General features: G+C 43.8%; 1 protein-coding gene across 1 annotated transcript in view; it reads left to right on the forward strand.

Annotated features, from left to right (window-relative positions):
- The window catches only part of ANTXR1 (ANTXR cell adhesion molecule 1), a 551130-nt gene extending 540203 nt beyond the window's left edge, over positions 1 to 10927 (forward strand). The window contains exon 18 of the mRNA XM_078666668.1: positions 9430 to 10927. Coding sequence (XP_078522794.1) covers positions 9430 to 9708 — 279 coding nt within the window. The 3' untranslated portion in view covers positions 9709 to 10927. The remainder of the gene's footprint in view (positions 1 to 9429) is intronic.
- Positions 10928 to 21388: the final 10461 nt, after the last annotated feature.

Here is a 21388-nt window from a genome sequence, read left to right on the forward strand (position 1 = left end):
CCGCCTAACCCGAAATGCATTGGGCATGAAGTAATGTTAATGGATTGTTCATGATTTCAATGAACCTGTTCATAAGAATTCATTATGACATCACAAATTGAAAGGAATAAAATGATTGGATGATGTAATCTTTCGTTTCTATTTCCACGTTGTGAATACTTTAACAAGTGAAGAAACCTCGCAGTTTCATGTTGAATGAGCGCAACCTTTGTGATCTGTTCATCACATTTCCTCCCACCCTATATGTAGGGCATAGGGGGTATTGTGAAGTGCTGTGTGGAAATAGGCATAACCGCCTGATGAGCACGCTAGAGCTGCCTGGGGCCTGGAGCACTCAAGCTGTAGCGCTGTGCGGGAGCCCATGCAAGTCATGTATATTCCCTGCAGATTTCTGATAGCATGTTTGTGTGTTTTACTCATTGTCTGTCTGTTTCTATGCTATTAAATCCTTCACTTTCTCAAGTTGCTGTGGGCCTATTCTGTTCTTTCTAAGGAGATGTCACTTGGAAAGGGATGTGGGCGTAAGCCGCAAAAACACAAACCACAGTGCCACCAGTTGCTGAACTTTGATTATGATACACTTTTGTAGACTATATTTATTGTATTTGCAAACTTTTTATAGAGCTGTGCTGCAAGCTAAAATGTGGCGGGTCCCTTTTTAGTCCATTTAGGAAATTCTGGAAATTTGACAAACCATTGGTCTGCAGAGCATTACAGAGCTCCACTAACGATAGCCGCTATCAAACAAGCTGTAATTGTGTGTATTTTCTGACCACTGCCAATTTTGTTTTATTCTATCCAAGTTCAAGTTTCAAAACTTTATTCGGAACATGTAAATCATGTCCATAAAAGTACATACAACAATACAAATAAAAGAAAATACACTTTATCAATCGCAATCAGCTACAAATACGGTAAGATACATATAACAAGCAAATAACACATTTAAAAAAATTTCCAATAAATAAGATAGAATAAGAATATTGATAAATATATTTAAAAAATCATGCTTTTCCTATAGCTGATGGCCCTGAGTAAAAAACTAGCCGTATAAAAACAGATGTCAGGGTGATGCAAGTTAAAAAGTAATTTCATTGCCGCTTTAACAGTTCTTGCTCCAAATTTAATAAGTAGAGGTTTTAAAAAGAATTTACGACATTCGCTATACAGGTTGCATATAAACAAAAAGTGCTCTGTGCTTTGTTCTGAAATATTGTCGCACCGACATGGACCAGTAGGGCGCTTCTTAATCTCAGGGAATGCAACCAGTAGGTGGACCGTACCCATCCTCATCCTGGTGAGAACAAACCGATGTTGCCCTTTGGTCACCTGGACGAGGTAAGGGTGTAGGCCCACAGATTCATTCAAATGGTTATAACGTATACAAGTAGAAAGTTTAAGATCATCCGTAGCTCGTCTTTCTGCACAATGATTTAAAAAAGTTAATTTCAGACTCTCCTTGGAGAGATCCGAGGCAGAACAGTGATCTAATGTAACGTTAAGCCCAAATACACTAGAGAAAGAATCAATTGTGTACTTAATCCATGGGATTTTAAGAAAATAGTCTAGGCGTAAACAATCCTCAATAATGGCCCTATTAAATGAGGTTTCGTCTTTCATCCAGACTGAACGCCACAACATCAAAGGTCTCAACAATAATAGATCATTTATATGATGTAGTCCTAGTTCTTTATGGACCAAACTATTAGCAGTAGAAGTCGGGAGACACAACAATTTTTTCAGAAACATATTCTCTTCAACCTGGAGGGATTCGACCCTGGATACCCCCCATACCCCTGCTCCGTAGAGGGCAGCCGAGAGACACCTGGCTTCAAAAATCTTGAGCATTTCTTTAGGCCTTCTACTACCTAACTTACTTGCGAATGCAAATATTCCATTGGCGCTCCTGATCATTTTGTCGCGCACCACCTTGTGCTCGACGTCCCAGCGACCATTTTTGGAAAAATTAACTCCCAGGTAGCAGAAGTTTTCCACGGACTGCACCACTTGGCCGTCAATGAGATACCTATAGGGTTTTTTAATTTTTACCTTGCTAGCTCCGCACTCCATCACAAATGTCTTGCTTTTATTAATGACCAACTTTCTTTTCTCAATAAAGGCCACAAATTTATCAATCAAAAGCTGTAGACCCCGGGGAGTCCTAGAGAGCAGCACAGCGTCGTCCGCATAGAGTAACACAGGGATGGTACTTGTGTTTACTCTAGGTGCGTCGGCTGGCGCCCTCTGTAAGACCGAGTCTATTTCGTTAATGAACAGAGTGAAGAGCAAGGGTGCCAATACACACCCTTGTCTGATACCTCTCCTGACCTTGAATTTGTCTGTGCATTCGCCCGAGGGCCCATACCGAACACACGAGCTAAGCCTCTCATATAAACGGGCCAGGAAATATATGATTTCCCTGGGTGCTCCCATTTCTAACAAGGTGGTCCATAATATGGCGTGATCCACTAGGTCAAAAGCACTGCTCAGATCAGCGAAACAGAGGTAAAGTGAACCCTTTTTCGCACGGGTATATTTCCCAATCAGTAGCTCCAGATTTAAGCATTGTTCAATGCAACCCCTCCCTTTCCTGAACCCATATTGGCAGTCTGTCATTATTTTATTAGACTCAGCCCATTCTTCCAATCGAACGAGGAGTACACGACTCATAATCTTAACCGACGAATCCAACAACGAGATTGGCCGGTAGTTTTTGGCGTTTCCTCGGTCCCCTTTTTTATGAATTGGAACTATTATGGATTCGGACCAGGTACACGGAATAGTATAGCGAACAGCGGCATTAAAAACTTTGGCTAGTACTGGCCCCCAAGTCTCGGGCGCAAATTTATATACATCAACTGGGACACCGTCGGGTCCCTGGGCCTTACCGCCCTTGCTAGCCCTGATACTACTTAGGACCTCCTGTAAGGTGATATCTAAATTAAGTACTGGCCAAGAGCAACTTTCCGGCAACGTTACCGTGTCAGGATTAAAAATGGCAGAAAAATGCTGTACCCATGACTCCTTACCCACGTTTGAGGTTAACGTGGGAAGTTTATCATCTCTTAGAAAAGGGCTATTTACTGCTGCCCAAAAAAGCGTACAGTTATTCGATACAGCCGCCAGATCAAATCGCTCCCAAGCTTCCTCACGTAATTCGGCTTTCCTTTGCCTAAGAGCTAAATTATAATCAGATCTAAGCTTAACTACAACTGTTTTATCTCTAGGTTTTGTGGATAATGCTTTTTTTAATGTTTTCAATGCCACAGTGCATGCGTTATCAAACCATCCCCTGGCCTTGTAGTTAAAATTTCCAGCAGACCTAGTAAACTTACTGCTAATAAAAACATTGATTTTTGTAAAATAGGAAATACAGGCCATCATATTTGAATTCTCATCAGTAATAGAAATAATATCATTTAAACAACAGGAGATAATGCAATTTGAGGTTACTTCAGCCTTATCCCCTGCCCACCTTATTCTAAATCCATTCGGCCTATGTACTTCAATGTTTGAAATAGCACTACTATCTGGAATTATACAAGCTTTCCAAAACCTTGTTTCAATAACAAGACAGTTGTGGTCACTAACCATATGATCTACAACCTTGACATCGGAACTAAAATCAGCTAATTCGGAAGACATGCAAATAAAATCAATCACAGTGTTCGCCCCTCGCCCTACAAAGGTTGGCAAACTAACGCCCTTCCCATCCTGTTCAATCTCTAAAATCTCTAAGTCATAGGCGAATAGGAAAGAGTTCAGAGTTTCACCATATGTATTATGTTTGAAGTGCATAACTGGCTCTCCAACACGATTCAAATTACCACACAACCTTTGATTAGAGAGAGGGCAAACAGAAGTATTAAAATCACCAACATATATGTATTCAAAAACCGTATTGGAGGTTTTCATCAGTTGTTTGATTGCGACATCAAGTTCTACAATAACCGTATATCTACTGGCATCAAAAACGTTATTGTACATATTAATCAACAAAATGTTTTTACCTGCCTCATCCGCTAACCATAGTAATTGAGAATTATTGCCCACTATAATATATTCCTTCACCCTGATTCGCATTTTCACAGAAATCAGAGTTAGCAAACCTCCTTTGGCCCTCCCTGAAGTAGTTGCCACTGCTGGTAGCTCATAGGCTACAAACCCGTCAAGCCCCTGGAAATTTGAACACCAGGTCTCTTGTAAGCATAAGATATCAAATGTTCTAATTAGTTCTAACCACCCTGGTACATTTAATTTGGAGACCAGTCCTGCTATATTCCAACTGGCAATAAAGCAAGTTGTTGATGATGCCCCCACTAGGGTATTGCGGGATATACCCACAGGCTTAGGCAGTATACTACCAATTGTAATTGGGGGCTGATGTAAATCTACTCCTGCAACCACTGCGACAGACTCATGTCTGACCTCTTGTCAATCGCAGTTGTTAAGACCAGACAGGGCATCAAATCTATTATGCAATAGCAGACTAGGTACTAAGGGGGATGCCCAGCGATTATGCAGATTCAGATTGTTAATCAAATTGTTATCCCATCCCAATGCTGGCGTTTTCGGTAGGGTTACATTTTGCTGTTCCCCGTGGAAAAATTTTAATGTTAGGGGAACCACCGTACCTCTTCTACGCTGAGGTGGAAAAATATGTGTTAAAACATTGGGAAGTATATTGGGATGAGCAAATGTTATCGCCACGCAATCCCCTTTAAATCTTTTAGGGCGGTTCCCTATCCAGGGAATACGTTTAACTGTTTTGATATCATGCGCTAATTGCTGTAAACCACCAGGCGCTAACCTCATATTACCAGAGAGCCAGTGAAGGGCCTTACTACTCAGAGAGCTGGCTGACTCGATGATGCCGTCATCCAACTGGGGTACATTAGCTAACACTAATACAACAGGTGAAGCTTCCTCAATAAATTGAAGAGGGTCTGTACCGTGGGCTTGTGCTTGTGGAATATTAACTGACAACGGGCACCCTTCTACTGTTGTAATATTATGATTAGCTTTGGGGGCCAACGTATGGGCTAGATCAGTCAACACGCCAGATATCCCTTCTACGGCATGATCAACACCCTCTATAGTGTTTTTTGCAGATATTAAAGTATTAAGACTACCTATTTCCTCCGTCAGCTTAGTTTGCAGACCTCCAAGCCTTTTAACTTCCGCCTGAAGCTTATCTATTTTTGAGATCAGAGGTTTTACAATTTCGATAAGTTTGCCCTCTACAACCTCAAGCAGTTTAGCAAACAATTCATCCTCTCCTTTATTTCTTACAGTCCCGTCCCCTGCTGCCTTTGGGGGAGCTCTCGCGGAACCTGGAGATAATGTTCTTTTCCTTTTCGCTCTTGGTCTTTGACCTCCCTGTTTCCGTTGATTCTTCACACAGGCACGCACAGGTCGAGGTGTGTGCTCAATTAGAGGTGAATTGTCCTCTACAGGACCAGTAACAGTGTCTGGGTCAGAATCAATAATGCTATCAAAGTCTACATTCAAAATAACAGGAGATACTAACGTGATCAGTGGCTGACTGTCAGACTCAATCATGGGTGAATCATTAGTTGATACCCTTGTGTCCACCATCACAAAAGGACTATCCTCAGCTGACATAGGCAAGGTAGGGCTTAATCTGCGCAAATCTGGTGACTGGCTTAGCCCTAATGATTCTCTCCTTTGTTCGTTAATTTTCTTTACAGTTTGCACAACATAATTATCCATGGTATTAGCGGGAACAACAGCAGGTTTCTTTTTGGTTGCCATATATGTAACACGGTATACAACTGGGGGACTGTGTCTTACTTGTGGATATGTCTCTGTTGAAACAGGGGGTCAGGCCCTGCCCCTGCCTCTTCCTGCCGATGAGGGCCGTAGAGGGCCCGCCCTTTGCCCGGGCTTAGCCCCGGGCGTCCCGCTCGCGTCCCGCGAAGCGGGTAGCTGCGGCGCTTATGAGCGCCTCCTGGCGCCTTCGCGTCGTCAGAAACGCGCGCCGCCGCGTAGGCTGCCGGGAGTTGTGGTCCCGGAGCGGCGGCGCGTGGAGTCAGCTGGTTTTTGACTCTTGGCGGTGGCGGCGTGCTGCAGGACTTCCTCGCTGCCTCAAATGACTCCTGGCGGTGGCGGCAACCTTCAGGTAAGCTTTTCCTTGTCTCCCCCCGCTCCGCCGGTAGCTGCGGCGCTTATGAGCGCCTCCTGGCGCCTTCGCGTCGTCAGAAACGCGCGCCGCCGCGTAGGCTGCCGGGAGTTGTGGTCCCGGAGCGGCGGCGCGTGGAGTCAGCTGGTTTTTGACTCTTGGCGGTGGCGGCGTGCTGCAGGACTTCCTCGCTGCCTCAAATGACTCCTGGCGGTGGCGGCAACCTTCAGGTAAGCTTTTCCTTGTCTCCCCCCGCTCCGCCGGTAGCTGCGGCGCTTATGAGCGCCTCCTGGCGCCTTCGCGTCGTCAGAAACGCGCGCCGCCGCGTAGGCTGCCGGGAGTTGTGGTCCCGGAGCGGCGGCGCGTGGAGTCAGCTGGTTTTTGACTCTTGGCGGTGGCGGCGTGCTGCAGGACTTCCTCGCTGCCTCAAATGACTCCTGGCGGTGGCGGCAACCTTCAGGTAAGCTTTTCCTTGTCTCCCCCCGCTCCGCCGGTAGCTGCGGCGCTTATGAGCGCCTCCTGGCGCCTTCGCGTCGTCAGAAACGCGCGCCGCCGCGTAGGCTGCCGGGAGTTGTGGTCCCGGAGCGGCGGCGCGTGGAGTCAGCTGGTTTTTGACTCTTGGCGGTGGCGGCGTGCTGCAGGACTTCCTCGCTGCCTCAAATGACTCCTGGCGGTGGCGGCAACCTTCAGGTAAGCTTTTCCTTGTCTCCCCCCGCTCCGCCGGTAGCTGCGGCGCTTATGAGCGCCTCCTGGCGCCTTCGCGTCGTCAGAAACGCGCGCCGCCGCGTAGGCTGCCGGGAGTTGTGGTCCCGGAGCGGCGGCGCGTGGAGTCAGCTGGTTTTTGACTCTTGGCGGTGGCGGCGTGCTGCAGGACTTCCTCGCTGCCTCAAATGACTCCTGGCGGTGGCGGCAACCTTCAGGTAAGCTTTTCCTTGTCTCCCCCCGCTCCGCCGGTAGCTGCGGCGCTTATGAGCGCCTCCTGGCGCCTTCGCGTCGTCAGAAACGCGCGCCGCCGCGTAGGCTGCCGGGAGTTGTGGTCCCGGAGCGGCGGCGCGTGGAGTCAGCTGGTTTTTGACTCTTGGCGGTGGCGGCGTGCTGCAGGACTTCCTCGCTGCCTCAAATGACTCCTGGCGGTGGCGGCAACCTTCAGGTAAGCTTTTCCTTGTCTCCCCCCGCTCCGCCGGTAGCTGCGGCGCTTATGAGCGCCTCCTGGCGCCTTCGCGTCGTCAGAAACGCGCGCCGCCGCGTAGGCTGCCGGGAGTTGTGGTCCCGGAGCGGCGGCGCGTGGAGTCAGCTGGTTTTTGACTCTTGGCGGTGGCGGCGTGCTGCAGGACTTCCTCGCTGCCTCAAATGACTCCTGGCGGTGGCGGCAACCTTCAGGTAAGCTATCCTTCTGAGACCACTAGAGGAGTGGGTGGGGGCAGGTAGGTGTGCTGCTTCTGTACAATCACAGTATGTCTAAGAGCCAGTTGCAGATGGAATTTCCCAGCAGCACTGGTGCAGCGGTTTAAGATTTTATTTAGAGTTTCTGGTTGCTCAAATATGTGTAATTTCTGATATTTATGTGTTTCCCTCATCTTCATTGCTTGATTTTTGCTTGTGAGAAAGTGTCACTATTGGTCGTTGAATGTCACTCATAATCACACTGAATTTATGAAAATGTCACACAAAGCAATCTGAAACCTTAGTAGCTATGTACGTGCCCTGTCGTATATTTCATTCCTCATTGCATAAAACCCAACAGATGCTCTTGCTTTTCACTTGCTCGTATGTCCAATGCACCAGAAGTAAAAGACTCAGACCATGTGAGTGCAGGGGCAACGGTGTGCCTGTGACATTGCAGGGTCCAGCACATTAAAACTAAACCTACTGCCGATGCGCTTTACTTTGTCAGTAAATGATTACTTGGCCTGTGAATTTAAGGAACAGAACTGGGGCGAGTTCAACAGTGCCACCTAATGGTCAGTTGGGGTATGGCAGTGGCATATGAGTGCAGCAGTTAGTCTTTGGGTCACATGGGTTAATATAACATATGCCCACTAAAGAATTGGCACTTAGTATATCTCACAAAAGGACCAAATCAGGTAAAGCTCATGTTTACGTCGGTGCATTGCGTGACTTAATAAGTTACAGATGTTTCTTTGCAGGCATGCTTGGATGCAGGGTACATGCAAATGGCAGCTTCTCTGTGAGCTTTTGCAGGCACCACCTGGCTTGTGGTTGGGTCTGTTTCATTTTAAAGGCATGCACAGTTGAATGTGAAACTTCCCAAATGGCGTTTACAAGAGCATAGTGGCCGTGTGAAGTCCTGGAATAACCCAGCCTTCTTTCTTTTAAAAGTTAAAAACATATTCCATGGCACTGGATGAAGGATAGATCAGAAAAAGCTGGTGTCGACATTCTGCAATGTGGGACAGAAAATAACTATTTGTGTATTTTCGGAGCAGCAGGAGTGCTGGCATCACCTGCTGAGCTCGAGGAGGCATGCCTTGCAATACTTTCTATTGGTAATTGATTGAAGTGGGTCGGTCAAATGGGAAATGGTGAGCTTTGTGGCACAAAGACAGGGATCGAAGCAAGGATTCTGTGGACCCTGGTATAAGCAAGAAAAATGGTCCCTTTGCTTGCAAGTGAGGTAGTAAATTACAGCAAGTATCAGGGCTCAATAGGGCCCTCAGGGCTCTGGGCTCTGGTTGGTGCCACTGCACCTGCCACACAAATAGTATCTAGACCCCTGACATATACCCCTCAAAGTCTGGGGGTAATTGACAGTTATGCAAATGTTAGACATTGCATGACATGCAATGGAGTCTGTTCCAGCCCTACCAGCATTCCATAGGCAAATTCTGGCCTGGTTAACTAGTCTCCATTTCCTATAAGCCAGCTAAGGACAGAATATAATGACCAAATTCAGATTTGAGAAAGGCACCCTTAAACTAGTTATGAGAATGGGTTATGTCAGAGAGAAGCCAAGGATAAATCACGTTGAAGTTGAGAAGGTAATAAAACTGCAACGTGGCTTTAAACACACCCCACACACGACATTATTGTTAACATTATCCAGGTGTTCCACTTATGCCCCAATTTGTAACTCATTTGATAAAAAATTCTAACTTTCTAAGAAAAAGTCTGATGCATATTGTCATTGGCATAGTGCTCATAATTTTAGGGAAGTTAAAGTAATACTTTACATACTCATGAGTGGTAAAAATGAGACAAAAAAGAGAAGAGATATGCACCATTTTAATCTGATGCATCACTAAATGTATACCTGTTTTTTCTTTCAGGGCCGCTGCATTAATTTTACAAGAGTGAGTAACGAGGGTCCGCCCAGGTATCCGCTGAACAACGGCTACTCTCGCTCCTCCCTACCTCCAAGGCCGATCTACACACCGCCACAAAATCCCATGTTCAGCCCTCCTCCCCCACCCAGTCCGCCGCCACCACCCAGCCCACCGCCACCACCTACTCCCTCTCCACCACCAACACTGACTCCTCCTCCTTTGGCACCACCACCCAGTAGGGCCCCTCCTCCCTCCAGACCACCGCCCCGCCCCTCCATATAGGGTATGGTAGACCCACGCTCACTAGTCCCCAAGTGGGACAGGATTCTTTCTCAGCAGTACTGTACTAGGCCTTTTGGAGCAGAAGCAGGCTTTTAGCATTCAGAAATGGCTACAACAGAATAACCAATTTACACCCTTCCTCCTCTCCTGGGCGCCAATCCCAGATCCCCTCAGCAAAAGAGCTCCTCACAACTGTGCAGCTAATGGTCACATTTTACAGGGAACACACCAGACTTTCAAATTTACCGCATTGCAATATACTTCTCGTAACACAAAGTAAGACTTGAAGTTAGGTCAAGTGGACCTGATGTTTAAAAATTGTATGGTTCAGAAGACCAGAACTCTATGGTACAGAAGACAGACCTACAGTAACCGAACGTCTGACCTCTGCAATTCAACGGAGGATGACCATTAACATCTGGCTATCCAAGTCCACGCAGGTTTGCCAACTCGTTTCTTGGCACGATGAGCATTCTGGGATTTTCCAGACACTCCATCCCAGAAAAGGTGTATCCACTTTTGGCTTACCACTGGTGAGAATATTGTGAGCATGCAGCTGGGATAAACGTGTCTCTTTTTAAAGAAAGATTTTTTTAAGAAAGTGTGGAATGGAGGGTAGGGTTAGCACCAGATTCTCTCCCTGCACATGCGGGACTGTGCCCAGAGGTTGCCTGTGATGTTGGATGTGTATGTTACCTACAAGGAGCAGAATGAACTTTCAAACGGAGGATCAAGTTTAGACGAGCTGAAAATGGTGATAAGGACAAAAAAGTGTCGGGAAGGTGCTGAATTTGCAAAAGACCTGAACAAAACTTCAAGTGGACTTATACTTCTTTCTAAAGAGCTCAATGTGCAACCATTATTGGATCACGCTTGTGATATTGGTGATGGAGACCTAGCTAAGAAGTCATGTTAACTTGTGCCACTTGTTTCCTGGGCGGTAATATCAAGCAGCTGCCTTGCAAATTGGTTCATGGGATGTAGGGTAGTGGTAAGTTCTATTGGCAGCAAGTCAATAGCTCACCTCTCGATGATTGGTGCCTTGTTATACGATGTCACACTTTTTTGGGAGTTGTTTCTTTTTTATGTATACTTCAATCCTGACGTGTAATTACTTTTTTCGCATTTACTACATACGAAAGTGTTTTTGTGATATTGGTACATTAGCTCTCTAAAAGCATAACTTGTTTCCTCAGTTGTAGCCTGAAAATGTAAAAAATATGGAAGAAAAGAATGTGAAATGTTCTTGTCCCGCCCATGACAACCACATTTCATACCGTCTATAGGAAACGCACTGGCTGCATTTCCTGGAACTTGGGTGGTGCCCATCAAAAATTTCCAAGACTCCCCTCCCTTGAAGTGCCACCCACTCCTTTATATTAACATTGTAAGAAGGCCAAGGGAACCCACCCAAATAACCACATCATCGCAGCACACTCCTTATGAATATTAGCTTTGCGTTGTTTCTTGCTGGGTGGTTAGTTACCGCTCTAAGGTTTCAAATAATGTACCTGGGGTAAGAGTGGAATGAGAACATTTCTAGAAATAACTCCTTAACAACGGCGGAAGGTGCGAATAATCTGTATCGGATCTCCGTTGTGACATGGCTAAGCCTTTTCCCCAGTTCCACAGACCCCAATAGATTTTGTCCAGCAGTTTAGATTGTTCAGCCAGAAAGAAATGCCTTTCCATGGTGGTGAACTGCTAAAGCGGAAGTAAGATGGCGTACTTCCAGATAGCATCAACACGACTGGCCACTTGGCCACTAAGTATCCATGCATCTGCTTAAGCAGTTCACTCACGGCAATGTTGAAGTTCAGATGATCTTATGACAGTCCAGGAGAGCCTCTGCAGGTTCATCTGCGCAATCATATCCCCATTGGTCAGATAATCTGAGGTCACCACTTCTTCTGCTGTACAGGCCTCTGCTGAGGCAGGCTTTTGACAGTCACTCTGCTTGGACTGCTGGCAGTTCAAAACAATACTTTACTGTGACTTGCTGCTGAGCAATCTCCAGCACTGTCACAACAGGAACCACCATGTTGACTGTCATTTGTTGCGCAACAATGGATAGAAATATTCTCTACAAGGTTAGTTATGTAATTGACGATATGCAAAGTGGACCTCTGGTGTGTAAGGAATTTAGGACTTCATGATGAACGGGTATTCTGAAAAGCTGAAAGAGGATGGATAGTCCAACAAATGTCAGACATGGGACCGAGTCTGCTCCAGCACCATGCCTTTACAAAAAAAAATCCAGATTTTTCAAGAACACCCTACAAGTGAACGGAGACCTTACAAAACAAATGTGCATATATGCAGAGATTTCTTCTCTTTTGACTTTGAAAATCCCTTAAAAACCATCTTCTGTTCCTGTTACATTTTTTATTTTAAAAAAATCAAAAAATCCATTCAGTCTGAGCCTTCAAGTTTGGTTTGCATCATGGCGGATTTGGTTACAGTAGAAAACATTGACTATTATCTGAGTAGGATTTGATTAACATGCACTCATCACCAGTGCAAAAGGCAATGCTAAAATGGTAAAAAGATTTCCAGGGCTGGAAAAACCAGCCGTGTCACAGCTTGTTTAACATTCTGAAAAGGTAGCTTTAATCTGCAATTAATGATTCAGTATTTGAGAATTTTAGGGGAAACGATTGCGGATAATAATTTACTATGTCTGAGACTCAGACAACAATTCATAAATTTCCCCAAACGCCAAGTTGTTGTGCATAACCTTTTATAAAAAGCAAAGATGAATTTGTGTAGCTGTCCAAAATATGAGGAAAATCATCTTGATCATAAACAAAATAGCAGTTTATTTATAGGACACATTGAACACTTGCAGGCAAAGTGACTAAGCCTACGAAAGAAAAGTCACAAATTTACTCTGCTAGGATTACTCCTATTGTTGGATCAAATGTCAGAATTTTCAGTTATTCATAAAAATACAAGAAGTAATTTGGAAATCTATGTATGGCGTACATATCCAGGAAAATTTGTTACAGTTACTCATGCAGAATATCCACCAGAAGCGAATTCCTGCTTACTGAATTGTGGCATATGGAATAAGTGTGCATCATTTGCACATCTAACCTTTTCTTTGGCCTGGCTTGATCTTGAACTTGTCTTCAAGACTTACTGTTATCAATTATTTAAAATAGGCTTTGGATCCACCCAGAGCAGTACTGCTCTCTTACCTCATTCCACTGGCTAATGTGTGTTTCATTACACTAACCAGGAAGTTCTTCCATTGGAATGCATGCACAACATCTGAAAAATACATTCAGTCATCATTGTGTTTGCCAATTCACTTTTTTATCTCATATATATTCAATCTATAGATGAAGTAATACTTTTTTGCACTGTAAGTGCACAAAACCTTTGTTACTGTAGCCCAGGATGCATATAGAGCTGGTGTGATATTTACCAAATTTAATGGGCCGCGAAGATCCAGAGATGTACTAACATCTCAGGTCCAAGTGAAAACATGGCGGTTCCTTATTAGATTTCCAGAAGTGATTTACAGTATTAAACTGGTACGTGTTCTTGGAGAGCCAAGTGGTGATTTTGATTACTCTTCAGGTGCAAAGGTCTATTTTAATACAGTGCTTAATAGCACTCTCAAGCTTTTATCAGATAAGGGAACAGAGGTGCAAGAAGATAAAATGATTTGCAGAGAATCACACAATTTTCTCTCCTCCTTCCAGAGAACGAGATCACCATCATACATTAAAGATGCAGAAAGGCACAATGGTTACAGATTCAGAAACTATGCTTTCACACCCATAGGAGTACCTTAAACACAAACCATGTTTAAACAATAAAATTTACAAGAACATTGGGACTGTCCTTTCATAGGCAAAAGCATGTACCTGTGGAGGGAATCCTTAAAATGTTATAATGATGTTTGCTTAGTGTGGTAACTGTGGCCTGTACTGATGGAGCACACATGTTCTGTTTTGCTAGTTGCTTGTAAAGTGCTTAATGCAACCCTGAAGCCCCCTCAAAGTGCTGGGTGGGGGAGAGGAAAGATATGATGAGGGAGAAGAGGAATGATGTAAGCGCCTTGTTATTAGAAAAAGCTTCCCCAAATGCTCATAATACGTTGCCAAGCAGAGCCATAATATGTAGTGTGTAGCAACCCTCAGACATGTGGTCAGCTGGACAGAAAGGTGGGAAGAGAAAAGACAAGACAGGTCTGGGAGCAGCAGATGAGGAAAGAAAGCCAAGGCGTAGAGAGAGACAGTGTGTGGGAGACTGAAACTAGAGCAGAGTCTGTGAGGGGAATCAGGGCCCGGTAGACACTGAGAAGTTGCGGTTGTCTTGTGGTGCAGCCGAGAGGGACAAAGAGAATCAGGAGTATGTGTGCATGCGTGTGTATTTTCATTTCAAGCATGTGTGTGTGTCTGTCTGTCAGGGGATGTATTTAAACCCTGTCAAGGGGTTAGAAATCATGGCCCAAGCCCATCAAAGCCAAGGCAACAACCGACTCCTCCTCCCCCGACAGCGTACTCACTGCACTAAGACCTCAACCAGGTGCCTGACGTTTACCTAAAGGGCCCACAAGCTGGTGAGGAATTTGGGGGATTTGGAGTTTGGGAACAATTGCTGCACACCCATTTACTTCTCAAGATGCTCTGACCTTTAGAAGGGCAGAGCTGTCAAGGATCCAAGGAGGACCGCCCCACAGGGTATCAAAGGCCTCACCATGGCAATCATCTAGCCTAAGGTGGCCTACACTGGGCCATCAGAGTTTGGTCGCCTTGATCACTGCTCTCTTATAGCCCTTATAATTTTGGCAAGACAACAATAACTATGGTTTTTTAGGGTGATTTACCTGGTAGCTCAACATAACATTAGGGGAACCGACATTGGAAGATTAGGACAGGGGGATGTGAAAAAGCATGAGAGTGTGGCCTAACAGCAAGAGTGGTCGACCTCGAAGCTGGGGCTGGGTTCTAGTCTCGGCAGGGACGCTCAGCATCCTGTGATTCTAGGCAAACTCTTAATCTGCCCGTGCCTAACAAAAAGGAATGTGTTTCCTGTAATGCAACTGGTGCTCGTGTAAAGCGCTCTAATACCTTCGAGTCGAGTTTGCGTTATATAAAACTAAAATAAAAATTGTTAAGCAGTTCCCCTCCATTAATAACTCATAACCACTATTTTATTTATTAAATGTAAAGCCATTAATATTTTGACAGCACTGCAGGAAAGTAGCTTTTGTCTTTATCTTCAAATTTCAAGATTTGAGGTTTCCCATACAACCCAGTGATCTGACAGGTTGGCAAGTCACTTTTTAGAACTCTTCCTCGGGTATTCACCATTTTATCTTACCCAGATTCGCTCTAGCACACATTAACACAATTTGTAGCATGAGGATACTGTTACTAGAACTAAAATATTTCTTCTAAAACATTTCTACAATTACAAATGTGTTCTAAAGACCTTGTCTCCATTTAACCTAGTTCCTGATTACAACAGGCCCATAAAAGTATGTTTGCACAGAGATACCGGTGATCGAATTATAAATGGTGAAAAGTTTTTTGCACCCACTGGTTACCAGGTGCAATAAAGTTTGCACCCTTTTTTTTAAATTCCACAGGTGGAATGTGCTGGAATTTAAAATAAGAAAAATGCTTGCTAATTACCAGAACCTTTAGGTTTGGGCGTGGTAAGCATCAACAGCTGCATGTTGCTATCCAAAAATTTGGAAGAGACAACAATTATCAACTCAAATGCCGAACACCTCAGTGCTGGATTTTTTCATGTTCGATAATTAGGGCATCTGACACCGCCCCTCGCAATCAGGCCCCAAGTTACCAGAGTCTTGTAGAGCAGATGCAAAACGATTACAGTTTAATAATCCACTTATCAAAAGTGGCTGCAAGGTGACATTATAAAAGACACTTTGGGGCTATGAAAGGCAACCTACCAAAGCAGGAAAAACTCAGTGCTTCTTGCACGGAACTATTTCTACATTCTTCAAATTGCTTTTCAGACCTGAACGAATTAAGAATGTTAATCATAATAATGCAAGTCCAGGTCTTAAAACATGTAGAAGTCATTAATTGTAGCAGCACTCTCCAGGAATGCTGGGCAAGCTTGTAGTTTGCAAACTTAGCAACACCTTTAAGTGAAAAACATGGACATATTGAGCAGGTTTGTGGAGGAATTCAGACTGAAGCAAAGGAATCTCTGCATAAATGTCAATTTGTTTTGTAAGATTTGTGTCCCTTAAACCTGACACCGTTTGCACATAGATTGGGGAAAAGTGAGAGGAAGCCCGCGTGCATTACATGTTCTCATTCCATAAAACCCCATTCCCAGCCCACAGTTTCCTTGTTGTAAATATTTTTAGGTCACATGCTTACAATGACAGGATTATGGGCATCTCTCCTGTCCAGAGTGGATGGGAGGATAGTTTCCAGAGGTTGTAAATGATTCTAAAGCCCGCTAGACTTCGGGGTGTATTATTATACCAAGCTGTGCTTGTTTTTTTATATTATTTCTCAAGAGTGTATTATTGCTTTTATTGTAGTGTTATGGATAGGATTGTTGACGTTTGAGACGAGTAACCCATTTACACAGCATTTGTTGAAGAGGGCTTTTTTATGCTGGCATGTTTCTCTGTCGTCATTTTCACTCATTTGTGACTATTCTTGGATTTAGTGCCTTTGCTCTACATTTAAAGTACAACCAGATTTCACATCATAACACTTTTTTTATAGAGTTCTTCCTGCCACAGCCTAACAGCTTGAAAACATTGTAAATAAGAGCTGTCATTAGCACCCCACCTTCATAGAACTCGTTTTAAAGACCTCAAGAGGATTAAAGAGCGGACCAGTGTAGAACCAATCATGTTGCCTGCAGACTGCACACAGATCTCAGCAGTAGGCTGTTCAACACAGTAGTTGCTTTGTATGGCCTGCTCAAACCATGTATGTTCACATAAGGTTGGGTACCAGTTTATATTTTGCTTTATTTTGTAATGGGTAATCCCATGAAAAAAAATAATTCCTCATTGTAGCTGAAATACAATCCTTCTCATTGTAACCTGAGGTCCACTGCTTTCTTAGTTGGCAGGTTGCTGATGATCTGAATTTAATTTAGTGCATTATATTCTCCAGAATCAGGCGGCTGGTGCAGAAGGCTGGTCTACAGGGACGGTAGGATATAGCCCTACCAGGCAAAGCCTCTCAAATGTTAATAAAGCAGGGGCAGATTGAGTCAGCTGATGCGTATTAAGAATTCCCCTATTTATTAATCACAAATAATTTATCACACAGTGTAAGACTGTCTCAGTCTTGCTCCTAGGAAAGACCTTTTGTAAGTGATGAGCTCTAATGTAATATTTATTCCAAGCAGTCAGAACACCAACAGACACTGGCAATTCTTGTAGCACATTAGCAGCATTGTTGGCGATTGACTCAACCTGTGTTGTTTTCCAGAAGCATGAAGGCAAACAACTTGCCAACATGCAGTATGAGCTTCGAGATAAGTCACTAAGAACAATATTGGAGCCAGATTCTTCAATAAAAAACAAAAAGGTTTAACTTACAAGTGCAAATGACAAGTCACATGTTGCACTCGTCAGCCACCCTAAATATTCCCAAAAAAGATTATTTCCTAGACTTGTTTGGATTCTGGCATCCAGTATTCCCATTTCAGAGTGGAAGATCTACATCCCAACAGATGTGAAGGAATTGCCAGGTACCTATACGCCCAGTTATGCCTCCGGAAGCATCTTTGGGAAATGACTTGTGACCCTGCTCAGCAGCTGCATTTTCTGAGCAGATGTTGACATTACAGAAGATTGAGTAATCGAAGATCCTTTCAACGATGCATCAGGATTCAGCCCTACCTGGAATGCGATTGTGAACTGATTACATGATATCGCTGAAATACCAAATGTTGACTAAATGTTGATTAAATAATACTTAATCTGTGTTATTGCTGATGGATCTGATCAGACCCCCAGATACATAAACCATAAATTCTAATAAAATGAATTACAAATTTGTCCCTTGTATAAAAAAAAGTTCAGAATGTGGCCTTCATTTCCAAATAAGCCCAATTTAAACAAACTCTGTGTGAATGCGGTGGGATTAATTTTTGTACTATAATTCACTGCCTAGAACCATATTAGTCAAAACTTTAAAAAAAAACCCTAACAATTGAATGCTCCATATGTCACAAACCAATAGATCCTGGCAGTCAATTTTGCCACTTTTATGTTAGTACATTCTAGTGTAAGGTTCAAACCAGCAGCCGTTAACATCCAAAAGTTAAAATGTTTCTCTGAAACACACAGAAAAAACAGATTGTCAGTTCTGCAGTCGGTGTCTTTCCAATTTTTTGGCAGAGCTTGGCATCCCTTCAGGTTTTCATTTCCGAATTCTAAAAAAAATGAGTTGTTCGCGACATACTTTAGTGAACCACTTATTTCGAATCAATAGTGAAAGGGTTTACAATAATAAAATAACTTCCTGGCCACAATTTAAAATGAAATTTCATATAAGCGTACACATACACAGCCCCAGGCTGCATCAAAGGCACTATGGGAGATCATTTTAAAATATGTAGCTGATTTTTAGACCTGCCAACTTGTACAAAAATCTCACTGTGTGAGGAGGGGGCATGCCTTGGAGGGGATGAGGCACCAGGCCGAGAAGTACCTAAGAGGCACTTTTGCTCGCCAGCCCTCTCCTCCTCCAAAAAAAGAAAAAGGCTTGCAGAGGCTGTTGCCGATGTCCTGGAGAGTTTTCAGACCCCTTAATGGTTGTCGGCAGTTCAAAGCCTTGGAAAACGAGCTGGAAATCCACTATTTACAGTGGTTTCCAGCTACTTTTCCCTGGAATTATGTGATATCGGCTTCTCACCAGGTGACCATGTGATGGAAGCGTATATCATGTGCCACATGGTGACACCGTGAGAATTAGCAGGTCTGGATTTTTGACAGTTGGCCATCCCATGCTTTCTGGAAGCACAAACTCAGATATGAGGTTGCAAAAACGCAAAGATGTGTACTAACCAATTGTCCTACAAAGTCCTGCTATCCAGTATGAATTGTACAAACAAACCAAGGACTCACATCTTTAAAGAAAATCTAAAGATATTGGGCCTAATTTACAAAGATAATCTTACACTTTTTGTGTAAATGTGTGACTTTTAGCTAATCGCAAAGACATTTTATGAGTAGTATCTTTACAATTGCCTATCTTTTTATGTGCAGAGTCTCTGCCATGAGTTAGGAGACTCCACAGTTGTAAAGATACAACTTGTAAAATTTCTTTGTGAATGAAAACAAATCGTAATTTTACACAAACTGTAAGTTTACCTTTGTGAATCAGGCCCATCGGTAAGTTTTGTGCAATGGGAACACTGGATTTTGCTTCTAAAAATTCCAGAGTTCTGCAACAGTTGTTAATGATATGTTATACCAGATTTGACTATGGTCCCTTCTTCATATGGTCAACTAGGCAAGAATGCCTCAGTCTCAGCAGGATGGTTCACTCTTAGTCTTCTGTGGACAACTGCTATTTAGTCATTCAGTGACCAGCTCTTGAATCTTAATGCATTTCTGACCATATATTTCCATTGTGAGCCACAAAATATCCATAGTACTTAACAATCAGCTTTGAAGTATGAAAAGTGTTACTACATTGCTCACATTTGGCGGAAAACCCTAAATATTCAACACAAGAAATTATGTTTTGGAATACTAAAGTTATATTTTGAGTGCCATGATTTAGTAAAACAATTGATGTTATATGACCTATACTGGGGATTGCTGAAGCAGGCTGGTTTGTTACTGGGCCCTTTACTATAGTTTCTCGATAGAAAGGACATTATCTTTCTTTAGAAGTTTTCCATCGCATATGTCTTTTGTATTAAAAAATGATCATGGCTGGTTGCTGTTGTTAATAAAGAGTTACAATGCTTTTATGTTGTGCTTGCATTTTGTTGTTTCAGGACTCGTGAATGTTGGAAGGTTGTGAACTTAAGGGTCTCTTTCAACTTATACTGGGCAGTGACGTGTAAAATGAATATTGTTCTGGGGACGTCAGATTCCACTTAAATGAGTGGAAGCTATGAAGTGCTGAATGAGTTGGTTTCTAAAGAACTGCCTTAAATGTATGTGGTCAAGTATATGTGTAATGAGGGAGCTTGTATAGACTACAGCTTCAGTATTTGTGTATAAGGCAAATGCGCATGGAATGAGTAAATTTCCACAAGCCTTGGGTTCCGCTGAATTGTTTGGGGACTGTGATGTGTGGAATGAGCCTAAAGGAAAACCGTTAGTAACATTGTTTCTAGCGTATACTCAATCAACCCACAGATTCACCCCTTTAGAATCTTCACGGGCGCCAGACTGGATCCAAAGATATCCTCAATAATGATCCTGCATGCCAGTAGGTGGTGCTGTGTTGTTCCGGGGTGATTTAGTACCACACTAGAAGTGATGGAATGGTGCCACATCTGAGCACCAGTCCTGTGCACAGACATCAGTTTCTTGTACGTTTCTCCTTCTGCATCCTTTGATTCATAGGAAAATTGCCTAAGACACTGTGCTGGTCTTCTAACATGGGGCTTTACTAGATGCTAAGGAGGCCACTTTACAGAACAGCAAGATGGGAGGGCAGTGAGGATTCTGCTGCACCTAATACTGAAGGTAAGGGACGTGCTTCTGATGGATACTTCTAACCACCGATGCCTCAGCTTTAGAATACAAACCATAGAGGGAGCTCCCAAAGGCAGAGGGTGTAATGGTTTTCAGACTGGTTCCGCAGGAGCGTCAGGAACTTGGAGAGTAGTCCTCAGTCGTCCCCCACGTGCCCTCCGACTCTACTAGATTCTAGAGAATCGGTTGGCATGCCAGGGGAAAACAGGGAAACAAAACAAGGAAAGGTTGGGGAAAAAGATAGTAGATCCTGAAAGCGGCACCTCCGTGTGGACTCTCGATGAGGAGACAGGCTGTAAGGAAAGAATAAGGTTACAACCTATACTCTGCTACATGTTTGTGTATATCTCAAATGCATATATAACACCTACCACAGTAATAGTCTGAGTTTTGGAATGTCAAAGGTGGGTAAGTCTGGTGTTGACTCCCTGTGCAATAAAAAAGGCAAAGATTATGACATTCGTCCTCAAACATAGGCTAGTATGTGTAAGAATATTTCTGTAAATCTCACCACGTGAATTTTGAGGAACACTTGGACCTCACTCTATTCCAATGTATATACACAGCGTACCTGCCAAAAGTGTCACAACCTTGTTACATCCATCAATCACCACAGATAGGAATATAAGAGAGGCAGCGCTACGCGCTGTTACCGTGATTCTGGTCGCTGAGAAGCACAACACACCAAACACTGGTCCACGCAAGTGCCCCGAAGGAAGGATCACAGCAAACGGCTAAAGGGAAGGCTAAATAGGGAGGTTCACGAAATGGGAGGCAGCTCTGGCCAGTGAACCTAATTTGAATGTGCAGGAAGCAGTACCCGGCCAGGCGACGGGGTAAGACCCGGCCGTCGGGCGGAGCAGCAAGGCAAAAGAGTATGGAGAAGGCAGCACCCGGTCGGACTACGGAGTGAGACCCGGTACCCAGGCGGAGCACCAGGATAGGGGAGAGTGGATGAAGCAGCACCCAGCCGGACTATGGAGTGAGACCCGGTAG

This window comes from Lissotriton helveticus, chromosome 11, assembly GCF_964261635.1.
Source record: "Lissotriton helveticus chromosome 11, aLisHel1.1, whole genome shotgun sequence".
Taxonomy (NCBI): domain Eukaryota; kingdom Metazoa; phylum Chordata; class Amphibia; order Caudata; family Salamandridae; genus Lissotriton; species Lissotriton helveticus.